Source organism: Schistocerca serialis, chromosome 9 (assembly GCF_023864345.2).
Source record: "Schistocerca serialis cubense isolate TAMUIC-IGC-003099 chromosome 9, iqSchSeri2.2, whole genome shotgun sequence".
In the NCBI taxonomy this organism is placed as follows: Eukaryota; Metazoa; Arthropoda; class Insecta; order Orthoptera; family Acrididae; genus Schistocerca; species Schistocerca serialis.
The window spans coordinates 428,413,263-428,429,468 of record NC_064646.1 but is presented as its reverse complement, the minus strand read 5'-3'; the positions used below and the strand labels follow the sequence as shown (position 1 = coordinate 428,429,468).

The 16,206-nt window shown below is 37.6% G+C and overlaps 1 protein-coding gene across 1 annotated transcript in view; it reads left to right on the top strand.

The window, feature by feature from the left end:
- LOC126418530 (N-alpha-acetyltransferase 25, NatB auxiliary subunit) overlaps window positions 1–16,206 on the top strand; it is an 85,627-nt gene that overhangs the window by 28,731 nt on the left and 40,690 nt on the right. Inside the window, exons 9-12 of the mRNA XM_050085339.1 lie at window positions 6,468–6,631; window positions 8,002–8,174; window positions 8,908–9,077; window positions 14,060–14,227. Coding sequence (XP_049941296.1) covers window positions 6,468–6,631; window positions 8,002–8,174; window positions 8,908–9,077; window positions 14,060–14,227 — 675 coding nt within the window. The remainder of the gene's footprint in view (window positions 1–6,467; window positions 6,632–8,001; window positions 8,175–8,907; window positions 9,078–14,059; window positions 14,228–16,206) is intronic.

Genomic DNA, 16,206 nt, shown 5'->3' with positions numbered 1-16,206 from the left:
CGTAAACACTGTTCAGCCTTTTGCGTTGCCATGAGCGCCTCACAGTTCTCAGTAAGGATGAATGCGCATAGGCAGAGGGTATATGCAGGCAACACACAATATCCTGTTGCAGAGCATGCTGTACAACATGACAGTCATGATCTCGGTGCTTGTTTCACCACATGCACCATTTGGATTTTTCCCCCAGACACCAATTTTCCAGAACTCCGTAGGTGGGAACTAGCTTTACAACTTCCCCTTGGTTCTTGCCACCAACCTGGCCTTAATTTATGTTAATTCCTTCCATCTCGGCATTTCTTCACAGTAACTACTACTTTCTTCACTCCATTTTAGTTTCCTACATCTTTCATTTTCTGACCTGTCTATTTTTCGCCGTCCCGCCCTCCCACCTCTGTTACATATAATGCACTTAACTCTTCACTCTTATTAACTCGTGCACAATGTTTCAGTACTAATCTTTGTCTTGAATATATGTACCTGTCTTCCATCTTTAAGCTCTCAAGTTTTCAAATCTCATCCAGTGCAATTCCCAACAATCAGCCTTTCCTTTTCATCCCGCCTGGTAAGTCTCCACTGACCCAGGGTTCTGGGTGACTTTTATGAACTGTACCCCTTTCTCTGAACTTCTCCAGTCTTTTTCCTTTACCCCTTTTCCTTCCCATCAATTCTTCTACCTAGAAGACGGAGTGACTGGCTTATAAACATTAATCCCTTTTGTGTGTATGTTCCCCTGCCGTCGCTTTGTGAGTAGATTTTTTAACTATCCATTGTATAAAATGAGTTTGTAATGCTGTATTTCACAAAATCCGATGTATATTTGATTTCTGTCTACGTTTAATGCCCTAGATTTAATGTTAAACACTATTTCAGTCTAACATAACAGTAATTTACATTACCTTCATCCCCCCCCAAAAATGTGCGATTGCACTGTAGCCTCTTTGATGTACTTTGCAAACTGTGTATTTGTTTTTGTATGCTGTAAATCAAAACATAGTGCACAGTGAAAATTCATCTTGTGACCAAACGAAAGTACTTTCAAAGCGGTGCAATATTTTTTACTGTGAAAATAGGAGTACAAACATCGTTAAGGATGCATTTCGTTGGAAGAAAACTGGTAATAAAAAAGCGCCACGTGGACATTTCACATAAGTTACATTCCAAAACAAATATGCAGTGCAACCATTTTGGTTACATGTTTGTAATTTGCAAATTATTGTTTATCCTAGGGCGATTAACATGAAACCAATGTATAATATGTATTGATGGAAGCATGAAAAACTGTGTGATGATGAAGTGTAAAAAATTCAAATCCGATGACAGTACTTTTTGAATAAAAAACCTGAAACCAATTTGTGGACGGTTATTGTACACCATCAACAATTTGTGTTATAATAAGAAGAATCTTTTGAGCAATACAAAATTAAGACTTTACTAGACAGTTACCCACTCTGGTCTTATACACATAAGAGAACATGTTACTTGTAAGAACAGGATAACTTAAGAGGCTAGAATTTTCGGAACAAAGGCTTTATGGGAAGATGCTAGGAATTCAGCAACAGGAGGCTGTCAATATAGAAGGCAAGCAAACCAAGAACTGTATGCCCAGGTTGAGAAGGTCTCGGACATACATCAAGTAAAGGATTATGTTCTTTGGGCACCCATAGAATTGCCTAAAGAAGGGTTACACTTAAGATATTGGAGTATCTTGTCAACAAGAGTATTAAAATATGCTGGATTCAAGGAGTTCAAAGGGATCCAGAAGATAGGGGAGTAAAGGAAAAAGAGGTTTCAAGCTGAGTAACTTTCAGGCGGAAAGTTATCGATGCCATCGATATCCAGGGCAGAATAGACCCAGCACAAAAACATTGTGGGCAGGTGAATCAAGATTATTTCAAAGTACATGAATGAAAGACTATTGGACGAGAATAAAGACCAAAAGGAAAGAAGTTGATCCAAATTAGTGTGGTTCTCAGATGACCAAAAACAAGAGGAAGAACAATGTGCAAGAAGTAATATATTTCCTGGGCCACTGACATGCTGTACCAATAACCAAACAGCAATTTTTTAATAGATGTGCTGAGAAATAAGAAGCTATTGGTTAGTGCAGCGCCTTTCGGAACTGCATATAACAGTGTGGTTATCCTGTACATTTATACTCTGCATATTGCTGTGATGTGCATGACAGAGAGTATGTCCCACCGTACAGTTATTAGGGCTTGTTCCAGTTCAATTCGCATATGGAGCAGAGAACGAATAACTATTTAAATGCAGCTATGTACATTATTATTAATCTAATCTTGTTCCAATGATCCCTACAGAAGTGATAAATTTAGACTTGAAGTAAATTCCTTGATATATCATTTCAAGTTGGTTCTTGCAACTCAGTAAGGAAGCTTTCACAGGATAGTTTGTCTATCTTCAAGAGTCTTCCAGTTCAGTTTCTTCACCATCTCTGTGATATTCTCCCATGGATCAAACAAACGTGATACCATGTGTGCTGCCCTTCTCGGTATATGTTCAGTGCCCGCTGTTAGTCCTGTTTGATACGGGTGCTACACACTTGAGCAATATTCCAGAATGGGTCACACAGAATGGGTCCAGAGTGATTCACAAGCTATCTCCTTTGTAGAATGATTGCATTTTCCGAGTATTCTACCAATACACCAAAGCCTATCACCTGTTTTACCATGACTGAGTCTAAGTGATAAGTCCATTTCATCTAGAAAGTGTTACACCAAGGTATTTGTAGAAGCTAACTGATTCCAACAGTTACCCATTGATATTACAGTAGAATACTATGTTTTTTTGTTTGTTTTGTAAAGTGCACAATTACACATTTCTGAACGTTTAAAGCAAATTAAAAGTTTTTGCACCACTGTGGAATCTTATCAAGATCTGATCAAATATTTATGCAAGTTCTTTCAGACAGCACTTTCTTATAGATAATTGCACATCTGCAAAAAGTCTCAGTTTATTTTTAATTTTGACTGCAAGGTCATTAACACACACTATGAACAGCAAGGGTTCCAATACACTTCCCTGGGGCATACCCGAAGTTACTTCTACATCTATTGATTACTCTGAATCCAAGATAACATATTGCTTCCTCCTTACCAAAAAATCCTCAATTTAGTCACAAATTTCACTTGGAACTTTATGCAATTGTGTTTGTTGTCTTTTTCCATTTATTGTGTAGAGACCTCATAATTAAAAATTTAAGTGTATGGGAAAAGACAAAAATGTGTTACTATCCTAGGTCATCTGTATTCAGCCCGCTTTCATTCATGGTTCAAACTATAAAAAATATGAATATATTAGTACACCATGTATTGTTAAAATGAATTTTGCTAATGCAACAGCAGTACATGATGATTTTGCATATTTGCATTCTATTTTGAGTGTCAATAGAAAACCTGTCAAACATCATACTACTACCACCCCCTCCCACCCCTACCCCCATATATATCCTTTCATCTTTCCCTCTCCTTCCCTCTTTCCTGATGAAGCAACCTTGGGTTGCGAAAGCTTGAAATTTGTGTGTGTGCTTGTGTGTTTTTTATTGTCTCCTATCAACATACCAACGCTTTCGTTTGGTAAGTTACAGCATCTTTGTTTTTAGATATATTTTTCCCATGTGGAATGTTTCCCTCTATTGTATATAAAAACAAAGATGATGTGACTTACCAAACGAAGCGCTGGCAGGTTGATAGACACACAAACATACACACAAAATTCAAGCTTTCGCAACCAACGGTTGCTTCATCGGGAAAGAGGGAAGGAGAGGGAAAGACGAAAGGATGTGGGTTTTAAGGGAGCGGAAAGACTTACCTTAGGGGGGAAAAAAGGACAGTTATACACTCGTAATGTATTCAAGAGTAGCTTCACATATCTGTAAAAATGAAGTACTAACAAAATGTCAGTTTGGTTTCCAGAAAGGTTTTTCAACAGAAAATGCCATATATACTTTCACCAGTCAAATTTTGAATGATCTGAATAACCGAACACCACCCATTGGGATTTTTTGTGATCTCTCAAAGGCTTTTGATTGTGTAAATCATGAAATTCTGCTAGACAAGCTCAAGTATTGTGGCATGAGTGGGACAGTGCACAAATGGTTTAATTCGTACCTAACTGGAAGAGTGCAGAAAGTTGAAATAAGTAGTTCTCGTAACATGCAAAGATCAGCACATTCCTCAAACTGGGGAACTATCAAGAATGGGGTTCCACAAGGGTCAGTCTTGGGTCCTTTGTTGTTCTTATTATATATTAATGACTTGCCATTCTATATTCATGAAGAGGCAAAGTTAGTTCTCTTCGCTGATGATACAAGTATAGTAATCACACCTGAGAAACAAGAATTAACTGATGAAATTGTCAATACTGTCTTTCAGAAAATTACTAAGTGGTTCCTTGTAAATGGACTCTCACTGAATTTTGATAAGACACAGTACATACAGTTCCGTACAGTGAATGGTATGACGCCATTAATAAATATAGACCTTAATCAGAAGCATATAGCTAAGGTAGAATATTCCAAATTTTTAGGTATGTCCATTGATGAGAGATTAAATTGGAAGAAACACATTGATGATCTGCTGAAACGTTTTAGTTCAGCTACTTATGCAATAAGGGTCATTGCAAATTTTGGTGATAAACATCTTAGTAAATTAGCTTACTACGCCTATTTTCACTCATTGCTTTCATATGGCATCATATTTTGGGGTAATTCATCACTGAGGAATAAAGTATTTATTGCACAAAAGTGTGTAATCAGAATAATAGCTGGAGTCCACCCAAGATCATCCTGCAGACATTTATTTAAGGATCTAGGGATATTCACAGTAGCTTCTCAGTATATATACTCTCTTATGAAATTTGTTATTAACAACCAAACCCAATTCAAAAGTAATAGCAGTGTGCATAACTACAATACTAGGAGAAAGGAGGATCTTCACTATTCAAGATTAAACCTAACTTTGGCACAGAAAGGGGTGAATTATACTGGCACTAAAGTCTTTGGTCACTTACCAAATAGTATCAAAAGTCTGACAGATAACCAACAAGTATTTAAGAAGAAATTAAAAGAATTTCTGAATGACAACTTCTTCTACTCCATAGAGGAATTTTTAGATATAAATTAAGAAAAAAAAGAAAAAAAACAAAAATATTAAAAAAAATAAAAAATAAAGAAAACAAAAAAACACAAAAAAATAAAGTTGTTATATTAACTTAATTATGTTGTTAAATTAACCTAATTATGTCATGTATTGGAAAATTCGACTCGTTCCACATCATTACGAAATATCGTATTCATGATCCATGGAACTAGTATTAATCTAATCTAATCTAAACAGAGACAAACACACACACACACACACACACACACACACACACACACACACGCACACAAATCAAGCTTTCGCAACCCACGGTTGCTTCATCAGCAAAGAGGGAAGGAGAGGGAAAGACGAAAGGATGTGGGTTTTAAGGGAGAGGGTAAGGAGTCATTCCAATCCCGGGAGCGGAAAGACTTACCTTAGGGGGAAAAAGGGACAGGTATACACTTGAGCGCACGCGCGCGCACACACACACACACACACACACACACACACACACACACACACACATACAGACACAAGCAGACATAATTTTAGATATATTTTTCCCCACGTGGAATGTTTCCCTACCTGTCAGCCAATAAGACCTTTATAGAGACACCACACACACACACACCTGCGTGACAACTCACACACACATGAGCACAGCCTTTGGCAGCTAGAGCCAGACTTTAGACATGTCTCACGAGCTGTGCGGCCACGGTTGTAACTTTCGCCAGCTGTCCCACTGCTCACAAGTCATTTGCTTCTGTACACCTTTGGTACCCATTTATCTTTACTTATTTCATTTCCTCTAAAACTCACTGCTTGTTATGTTCCTTTTATGGGATGTGACTACAAGGTAACGAATGACAGCACACATATATAAAATGCCATCCATGGCTGAATTTTCAACTTTTGTGTTGGGTTTCATTAGCAAATCAAATTTTCCCTTTCCCTTTAGGTTATTGTAAAACCTTTAGTGTTTTTACATGTCTTCCCACCTGGCTCACATCTTTTCAGTAAGTAGACCTATTGTACCTATTCATAGTGAGTTGCAAACAAAAAATTAATTTTGTAGAATAATTATAAAGATACAAGGTTGAGTGGCTGTGGTTAATTGTTTTGAAAATGCTCAGTTTTTTTATCAATATCTTTGTTTTAAATGTTTTCCGTTTTCAACTGCATTCAGTAAATAAAATCCTTAAACTAAAAATGTTGGTGTTGGTTTTGGAATAAGTAGCAAGAAACAAACTTAAAAAATTAGAACAAAAAAAAATTTTATTTGTTACAATTAAAAATTAAGTTACTCAGTGATTGCTGTCTCACTTGTTTTAAAAATTTTTTAAAAAGAAGAACCTTAATTTGTAGGTACGGCAAATGCAACAACATATAAGTAGCATACAGTTGGTGCGTACTATGGGCCTACATTCACAACTGACTGATGGTGAAAGACTAGAATTGGTAACACACTTACTCAGGTGTTACGAGCATGGAAAGTGTTTCAACGCCGGCAGCCTGCAGACTGAATTTGGGTAAGAAATTAAATAAGTTCATGAGATCAGTGGTTTCTTGGTGCATGCTGTAATTTGAGAATGTGTGTTGGCTGCCAGTTGCAATCACTGCTGCTCTGCTGTTGTAGTGTTGTACTGTTGCATTGTGGAATTGCACAACTTTTGCATCATTGTATCATTATGAGGAGTATCTGTTGATATGTAAAATGACTGAATTATTTAGGTCAAAGTGTGTTACTCTGCTTCAGACAAATTAATAAAGAAGTGTCTGGATTGGCATGATGAAGCTGCAACATTTCTGCCTCTGCTGAAAATTAATTACTGCACAATTCTCCAGTATGTCACTGGGCTGTCATTTTGTTTTGTTATCTCTAGTGGTGTGCTGTGGTACTGTTGTCCGGGATTTTAGTGTATACCAAGAACATAGACCTGTGTCTGCAAACAAACAAAAAATTAATTACATAATTTTATTAATTTTTTGAGTTGATAATTAAAATGTTGACTGCCCCTCATATAGCTACATTTCTAATAAATGCAAATTTTTCTGAGGGCTTATTATTGCATAATAAATAGTACCCTGAAACTTCCTGCAAGATTAAAACAGTGTGCTGGAATGAGAGTCCAACTCAGGACCTTTGCCTTTCATCAACAAGTGCCCTACCACTACTGACTGAGGTACCCAGGCATGACTCACAACCTATCCTCACAACATTATTTCTGCCATTATCTCCTATCAACCCAGGTATGATGCACGACCCGTCCTCACAGCTTTGCTTCTGGCAGTACCTCATCTCCTACAAAGGAAGGAGATGCGGTACTGGCAGAAGTAAATCTTCTAGGAGAGGTCATGAGTTGTACTTGGGTTGCTTAGTCAGTTGAGCACTTGCTCATGAAAAGCAATGGTCCAAACTCATGTCTTGCTCTTTCACAGAGTTTTAATCTGCCAAGATATTACATATCGGCACACGCTCTGCTACAGAATGGAAAATTCGCTTTGGAAACTGTACTCTGTTTCCTTTTGTCAGAAGAGCTGGCAGTGATTGCGATTCAAATGTCATTGTGAGTGGTGGTATGTGCAGACATGTTCTGCAAGGTGTGGTATCACTAGAATTGCTCATTAGTGATAATACTATTAGCAAGAACTTTGTACAATTAGAAAATTTTATCAATAAACAAAATTATAGTCACACAATTTCTGATTTGTTTCCGTTTGCAGCCTAGTCATGTTTGCAGAGAAAAGAAATTTACCTTTCATAAAAATTATTTACATTTGTAATTTTAGGAGTGATGTCAGCTGTGGTATCTTGCCAAGGTTAAATCATAATGCTTTTGTACGATTCTCAAAATGTTTGTGTACATATTGTATGCAGAATTTGTATTGTTTTTCTTAGGAGTAATGATTCATACGCACTGTTGGCTGCACATGTGCTGTATGAAGCGTGGACTGTGACAAATGACAGCTCTCATCTCAGGGAAGCATTAGACTTATTGGAGTGTGTCCTTACCTCAAGCCCATCAAACTTTCATGTCAAACTGTTGCTAGTCAAGCTTTATAATATGTTAGGTGAGTTCTGATAATATTACAGCAAACTTGCATTCCTTTAAGTGTATGATACAACAGTATTAAAGTGTTCTCTTCTGGCTAAATGTAAGGAACTGGAAAGGTAAATATATAAATCAGATTTAAAATAATGTGCCAGCTAATTTTAGCTTTTGCGTTTAGAAATTGTCTACAAAAGAATATTGACATGACTTAAGTTAGGAGCATTAAAAACATACCAAACTTATTTTCATTAAAAATATCTTTTTACACAGTAGCTCACACTTGATACAAGACACTCACTTCAGATTCTTTCATATTCATTAAGCTTATGTGCAACTGTTTGCCAGAACTTGGAGCCAACTCTGTAATACTCTTGCAGAGAAACTCTTCCAATATCCTCTTTTTTCCAATGTTTCATATCTGATGAATCTATTGGCTGTAGCACATTTACTATGTATTCTGTGGTGTAAAACTTGATTTCACTTGATTGTGCACTCACGCTGGAGTTTTGGAAGGCTGGCTTTGTGTGTGTGTGTGTGTGTGTGTGTGTGTGTGTGTGTGTCCAGTTCTAGATTTAGTGCAGTTTAAACAGTTACATATTACTTTTATTTGCAGAAAATATGCACATTGTGAACAGTACATTATTATTTCATAAGTGCCACAAAATTATTCCACTAAGAAAAGTTCTGAACTCAGTATAATCTTTTGTAAATTCAAGTGTTCACTTGTCTTTAATTAACATCTGTGTTTCTAGGTGCAGGAGCAGCTGCACAGCAAATATATGATCTATTGGATATCAAGCATATGCAGCTGGATTCCCTGGGTTATCTACACTGTAGCCACCTCTACACTGCTGGTCAGTTAACAGCTGCCAGCACCTTGTATGAAAATACACTGAAATTTTTCAGCGGTAATTACAAAGATGTAAGTTAGAATGTTCACAAAACATTACTTCTATGAATTAAAAAAGGTGACAGAAGTTTTCTTATAACTGCAGTCATTACTTCTGGGATTTTATTCTGTTGATGTGGCAGTCTTCAGTCTAAAGATTGGTTTGATGAAGCTAACCATGCTACTCTGTCTTGTGCAAGCCTGCTCATCTCTGAATAACTACTGCAACCTTCATCCTTCTGAATCTGCTTACTATATTAATTTCTCGATCTTTCTCTAAAATTTTTACATCCCTCATTTCCCTCCAGTACTAAATTGATGTTCTATGGGATGTATCAGACTGTCCTATCAACTGATCCCTTCTTCTAGTCAGGTTGTACCCCAAATTTTTCTCCCCAGTTCTGTTCAGTGCCTCTTCATTAGTTATCTGATCTACCCATCTGTTCTTCAGCATTCTTCTGTAGAACCACATTTCAAAAGCTTCTATTCTCTTCTTGTCTGAACTGTGTATCACCCATGTTTCACTTCCATAATGGCTACAGTCCAGACAAAAACCTTCAGAAGAGACCTTAAATTTATATCCAATGTTAACAAATATTTTCAGAAAATCTTTTCATGCCATTAGCAGTCTACATTTTACATACTCTCAACTTCAGCCATTATCAGTTATTTTGCTGCTCAAATAGCAAATTTCATCTATTGCTTTCAGTGGCTCATTACATAATCTTATTCCCTCAGCATCACTTGATTTAATTCGACTGCATTCCATTACTTTCGTTTCGCTTATGTTGATGTTCATCTTACATCCTCCTTTCAACACACTGTTCATTCTGTTCAGCTGCTCTTCCAGATCCTTTGCTGTCTCTGACAGAATTACAATGTCTTCGTCAAACCTCAAAGTTTTTATTTCTTCTTCACGGATTTTAATTTCTACTTCAAATTTTTCTTTCTTTTCCTTTACTGCTTGCTCAATCTACGAGATTAATGACACGTATGGGCTACAACCTGTCTCACTCCCTTCTCAGCCATTGCCCCTCTGTCATGCCCCTCGATTGTTATAACTGCCATCTGGTTTCTGTACGAGTTGTAAATAGCCCTTCACTCTCTGCATTTTACCCGTACTACCATCAGAATTTCAAAGAGCGTAGTCCAGTCAACATTATCAAAAACTTTATCTCTACAAATGCTATAAACATACGTTTGTCTTTTCTTAACGTATCTTCTAAGGTAAGTCATAGGGTCAGTATTGTCATGTCTTCCTACATTTCTTCAAAATTCAAACTGGTCTTCCCTTAGGTTGGGTTCTACCAGTTTTTCCAGTCTTATGTAAAGAATTTGTGTTAGTTACTGGCAACCATGACTTATTGAACTGATAGTTTGGTAATTTTCGTACCTGTAAGCAACTACTTTATTTGAAATTGGAATTATTACATTCTTCTTAAAGTCGGAGAATATTTCGCATGTCTCATATGTCTTGGGCACCAGATGGAGTAGCTTTATCATAACTTGCTCTCCCAAGGCTATAAGTAGTTCTAACAGACTGTTGTGCACTCCTGGGGCCTTGTTTCTACTTAGGTCTTTCAGTACTCTGTCAAATTATTCTCACAGTATCATATCTCCCTTGTCATCTTTATTTACATTGTCTTCCATTTCTGTAATATTGCTTCCAAGTTCATCTCCCTTGTACAGACCCTCTGTATACTCCTTCCACCTTTCTACTTTCCCTTCTTTGCTTAGGGCAGGTTTTCCATATGAGCTCTTGGTATTTATATAGCTGTTTCTCTTTTCTCCAAAGAGCTCTTTAATTTTATTGTAGTATTTATCTTTCCTTTGAAATATACTTCTAAATCCTTGTGTATGTCCTCTTTCCGTTCCTGTTTAGCCATTTTGCACTTCCTGTCAGTCTCATTTTTAACTGTTTGAATTCCCTTTCACCTGCTTCATTTCCTGCATTTTTATATTTTCTTCTTTCCTCAGTTACATTCAGTATCACCTGTAACACCTTATGATATCTGCTGGACCTTATCTTTTTACTTATTTGATCTGCTGCCTTCACTATTTCAGCTCTTACAGGTACCCATTTATCTTCTACTGTATTCCTTTTCCCAGTTCTAGTCAACCGGTGGCAAATGCTCCGTCTGGAACTCTCAACAACCTTTGGTTCTTTCAACTTATCCAGGTCCCATCTCCTTAATTTTCTACGTTTGGCAATTTCGTCAGTTTTAATCTGCAGTTCATTAAGCAATAAATTGTGGTCAAGAGTCCACATCTGCCCCTGGAAATGCCTTACAATTTAAAATCTAGTTCCAAAATTTTTTGTCTTTCCATTAGATAATCAGTCTGAAACATTCCTGAGTCTCCAGGTACAAAATTCTAGCAGGTGGCTTCCTCTTTCATTCCTTTCCCCCAGTCCATATTCACCAACTATTTTTCCTTTCTTTCTGTTCTTCCTTTTACTATTATTGAATTCCAGTCCACCAACACAATTAAATTTTTGTCTCCATTAAATGTTTGAACTTTCTTCAGTCTCTTCACCATCTGCAGAGCTAGTTGATGTATAAGCTTGTACTAGTGTGGTAGGTATTGGCTTTGTGTCTATCTTGGCTACAATAATGTAATCACTATGCTGTTCATAGTAGCTTACCAGTATTTTTATTTTCCTGTTCATTATTAAACCATCTTCTGCATTACCCCTGTTTGACCTTGTATCCATAACAGTCAATTCACCTGACTGGAAGTCATGTTTCTCTTGCCACCAAACTTCACTAATCTCCTCTGTATCTAACTCCAACCTGTCCATTTCCCTTTTTAAATTTTCTTACCTTCTTGCGTGATTAAGGACTCTTAACATCCCATGCTCCGATCTGTAGGATGTCAGTTTTGTTTCTCTTGATGACTACATCCCCTGAGTAGACCTCACCTGGGGATCCAAATGGAATATTTTACCCAAGAGGACACCATCAGTTAATCATACAGCAGAGCTGCTTGCCCTTGGGAAAAATTTCAGCTGTGGTTTCTTCTTGCTTCCAGCGAATCACAGTACCAGAACATTAAGACCATTTTGGTTATGTTACTAGGCCAGATTAGTCAGTCATCCAGACCGTTGCCCCTGCAACTACTCAAAAGGACACTGACCCTCTTCAGGAACCACATGTTTGTCTGGTCTCTCAACAGATATAACCACCCCTCCACCACCACCACCACCACCACCACCACCCCACCCCCCTCACCCCCGGTTGTGGCAGCACTACAGTATGACTATCTGTATTGCTGAGGCTTGCAAGTCACCCCATTGGCCGTGAGTGCCATGGTTCATCAGGGTAGGGGATTTGTATTCTGAACCTATAATTACTTTATCCACCATCCACATCCACACTCAGCAAGCCACCTTGTAGTGTGTGGTGGAGGATATTCTGTGTACCATTGTCACTTTCCCCTTCTCTTGTCCTAGTCACAATTTATTCATGGTAAGAACAATTGCTGGTAAGCCTCTCTGTTAGCTCAAATATCTGTAATTTTACCTTTGTGGTTGTTTTGCGAAATATACACAGGGGAAAGCAATATGTTGTTTGACTCTTCTAGGAACACACGCTCCCAGAATTTTAATAGTAAGCCCCATCATGATGAAGAACTCCTCTGCTGCAGTGTCTCTCACTGGAGTTTGATGAGTGTTTCCATGAGGCTTTTGCAATTACTACAAGAATCTGTAACAAAATGTGCTGCTCTTCCCTGGATCTTCTCTACTTCCTATATCAGTTCTGTCTGGTACAGACTCCAGACTAATGAACAGTATTAAACTATTTGTCAAACTATGGTTTTGTAAGCTACTTCCTTTATGGGAGGACTACACTGCCTGAAGATTCTTCTAGGTAGTATCAGTCTGCCTTCTGCCTTACATGCAGTTACTTTTATGTTGTTGTTCCATTTTAAATCACTTTGTTCACATACTCGCAGATATTTTATGGATATGACTGCTTTCGTTGATGACAGTGAATAGATTAGGAGGAGGACAGTTGAGGGCCACCAGCCAACTTGTCTGCATGCTAGACACGCTGGACCTACAATTATCTCATGCAACCTAACTGGAAATTTGTAAGTCAGGCAGGTGATTCGACCTGTTATGCTACCATTCATGAACAGCATTTCAGGGGTGTTTCCTAATAGGATAATGCTCTATCTCTGTTGTAACAGACATGCTCTACGGTGTCAACATATTGACTGGATGTGCTCAATCACCAGATCTGTCTTCGATTGAAAACATATGGGACATCATCAGATGATAACTCCAACGTCACAAATGGCATTAACCATCTCTGTATTGACTGACAAAGTGCAACAGGCATGGAACTCCATCCAACAAACTGTACAACACAAAGCATGCAAGTTTGCATGCTTGCATTCAACATTCTAGTTGGCTGCACCGGTTATTAATGCACCAACATTTCACATTTGCAATGGCTAATCTCATGCTTACATTAACCTGTGATTTTGCAAATGTTAATCACCTAAATATGTTACCAAGACAAATGTATTCCCGAAATTTAATTACTCTTCATTAATTATTTTTTTGTTGTTGCGATTTTCTTCCATCAGTGTGTATTACTAGTTCCAGCGTACTGTTCAGTTTGCATGGAAACAATTAATGGATTTTGGAACCTTTTATCTGGTTGTAGCTAGAACACCTTATTACTTGTAATTAATAGTTTAATCCAGCCCTAATTTTAAGTAATAATTAAGGTGAAAGGAATTCTAGTTGTTATGGGTAAGATGAAAAGTGCAGCAATGTGTGAAGAACCATAACATAGTTATTTCCAAGTGGATGTAGTCTACATAGTCTCATATTATATAATGTTTTCAAATATTTGTTTAAGCAACTATTGGGAAAAATAATACTGGTGGTTTTGATTATTTACAAGAGAACTTTTTTTACTTTTGTGGTAACAGTATTAACTGCATTTAAAATGCTGTGTTGTATCATCTGCTCTAGCCTTTTATGACACGTTGATTTCTTTCAGAGTGTGGACCACCTGACCTTCTCTTACAAGTTTGGCTCATTCTTAAAGATTGAGGAGTTTGTTGAGTTTAGGGAACGACTGAACAATTCAATTCACTACGCAATTATCTCAGTGGAACAAAAGCTACTTGAGCTTATGAGTTGTAGATCACATGCTCAGACATCAGTTGTAAGTATACAATAAAACAAAATGTGTTATTTAATGAAAATATTAATTCATTTGTTTTCCTTCAAATATTTATAAAAGAATGGAGTTGTGGTGAGATATAGCGGTCAGTATAGAAGAGCAAATAATTATATCCTCTGGTGTTTAATGTACAGTTATTTGAGAGAAGGAGGTTGTACTGATGGTCAGAGAGGACATACTCATTTATGGCTATGGTAAGTGCCTCACCAGACACAAATGTAATGGTGATTTGTATGAGAATTTGGAAATTAGTCTGAATGACTTGGAGGAGGAGGGTGAGAGATTGTTTAGGCTTGAGCATATAGGAAGTAATGGATCAAAGGATGTTTTAACAACAGAGAGTGCAGGGAGGATGTTGACATTATCCTTTTCTTCTTTGTTTTTTCTTAAATTTGTATGATTTTTGTCATCTTTTGCTTCCAGTACCAGTCCAAAAAGCATTTTTGCTCATGTGCGATTTTCTGCACTCTTGTGAAGATAAGTTATATCGATAGTAATAACTGTTAGTTTAGTACAAATTACTCATCAAATATGTGTATTAGAGTATTTCTACACTTTTTATTAAAGGTATCAGTTTCTGTTGTCTTATTCCAGAAAACCCAAAAAAAACCATAATGTCAAGTTGTAGTCGTAGTTTTGTTTGCATTTTGACACTGGTAACTTAGCGAATACAATTTGGTAGTTGTGTTTTTCCTTCCAGCAATTTAAGTAGATCGTGTCTGTTCATTATGAAGTGTGTATTTCTGGAAAATAGTTTCATTTAGAAACTTTTGGATTAATACTTTGTTTATATACAGTTTGCATATGTTAAAGTTACATTCTATTTGAATACACTGAGGTGACAACAGTCATAGGGTACCTCCTAATATTGTCCCGGACCTCCCTTTGCCTGGTGTAGTACAACAGCTCAGTGTATATTGGACTGAACAAGTCGTCGGAAGTCCCTTGCAAAAATATTAGAAATATTGAGCCATGCTGTCCCTATAGCCCTCTATAATTGCAGAAATCTAGCCTGTGCAGGATTTTGTGCCCGAACTGAACTGTCGGTTATGTCTCATAAACGTTCAATAGGATTCATGTCAGGCAATCTGGGTTGCCAAATTGCTTGAATTGTCCAGAATATTCTTCAAATATGTCATGAATAGTTGTCATCCAGTGATGTGGCACCCTGTCATCCATAAAAATTCCATTGTTGTTTGGAAACGTGGCCTCCATGAAGAATGGCTGCAAATGGTCTCAAAGTAGCCAAACTTTATGGAGGACTCTGTCCACTCCACCATTATGGAGCCACCACCAGTTTTCACAGAGCTTTGTTGACAACCTGGGTCCATGGCTTCATGGGGCCTGCGCCCCACTCTGTCCTTACTGTCAGATCTTACCAACTAAAATCAGGACTCGTCTGATTAGGCCATGATCTTCCAGTTGTCCAAGCCCAGGAGAGGCACATCATGCGATGCCAAGTTTCACCGCACAGTTCTAACAGCTACATTCATTGTATGTCCTACATTGCTTTCAGCAGTTATTTCGTGGAGTGTTGGGTGTCTGTTAACACTGACAACACTACGCAAACACCAATTCTGTTGTTCGTTAGGTGAAAGCCATTGGCCACTGCTTTGTCCTTGGTGAGAGGTAATGCCCGAAATTTGGCATTCTTGGCACATTCTTGATACTGTAGATCTCGGAATATTGAATTCCCTAATGATTTCTGGAATAGAACATCCCATTGCCTAGCCCCAACTCTCATTCCATGTTCAAAGTCTTTAATTACTATTGTGCGGCCATAATCACATCAGAAACCTTTTCACACGAATCACCTGAGTACAAATGATAGCTCCACCAATGCACTGGCCTTTTATACATTGTGTACACAATATTACTGCCAACTGTATATGTGCATATTGCTATCCCATGAGTTTTGTCACCTCATTGTAAGTTAATTAACAGATACTGCAGTTAAGTGA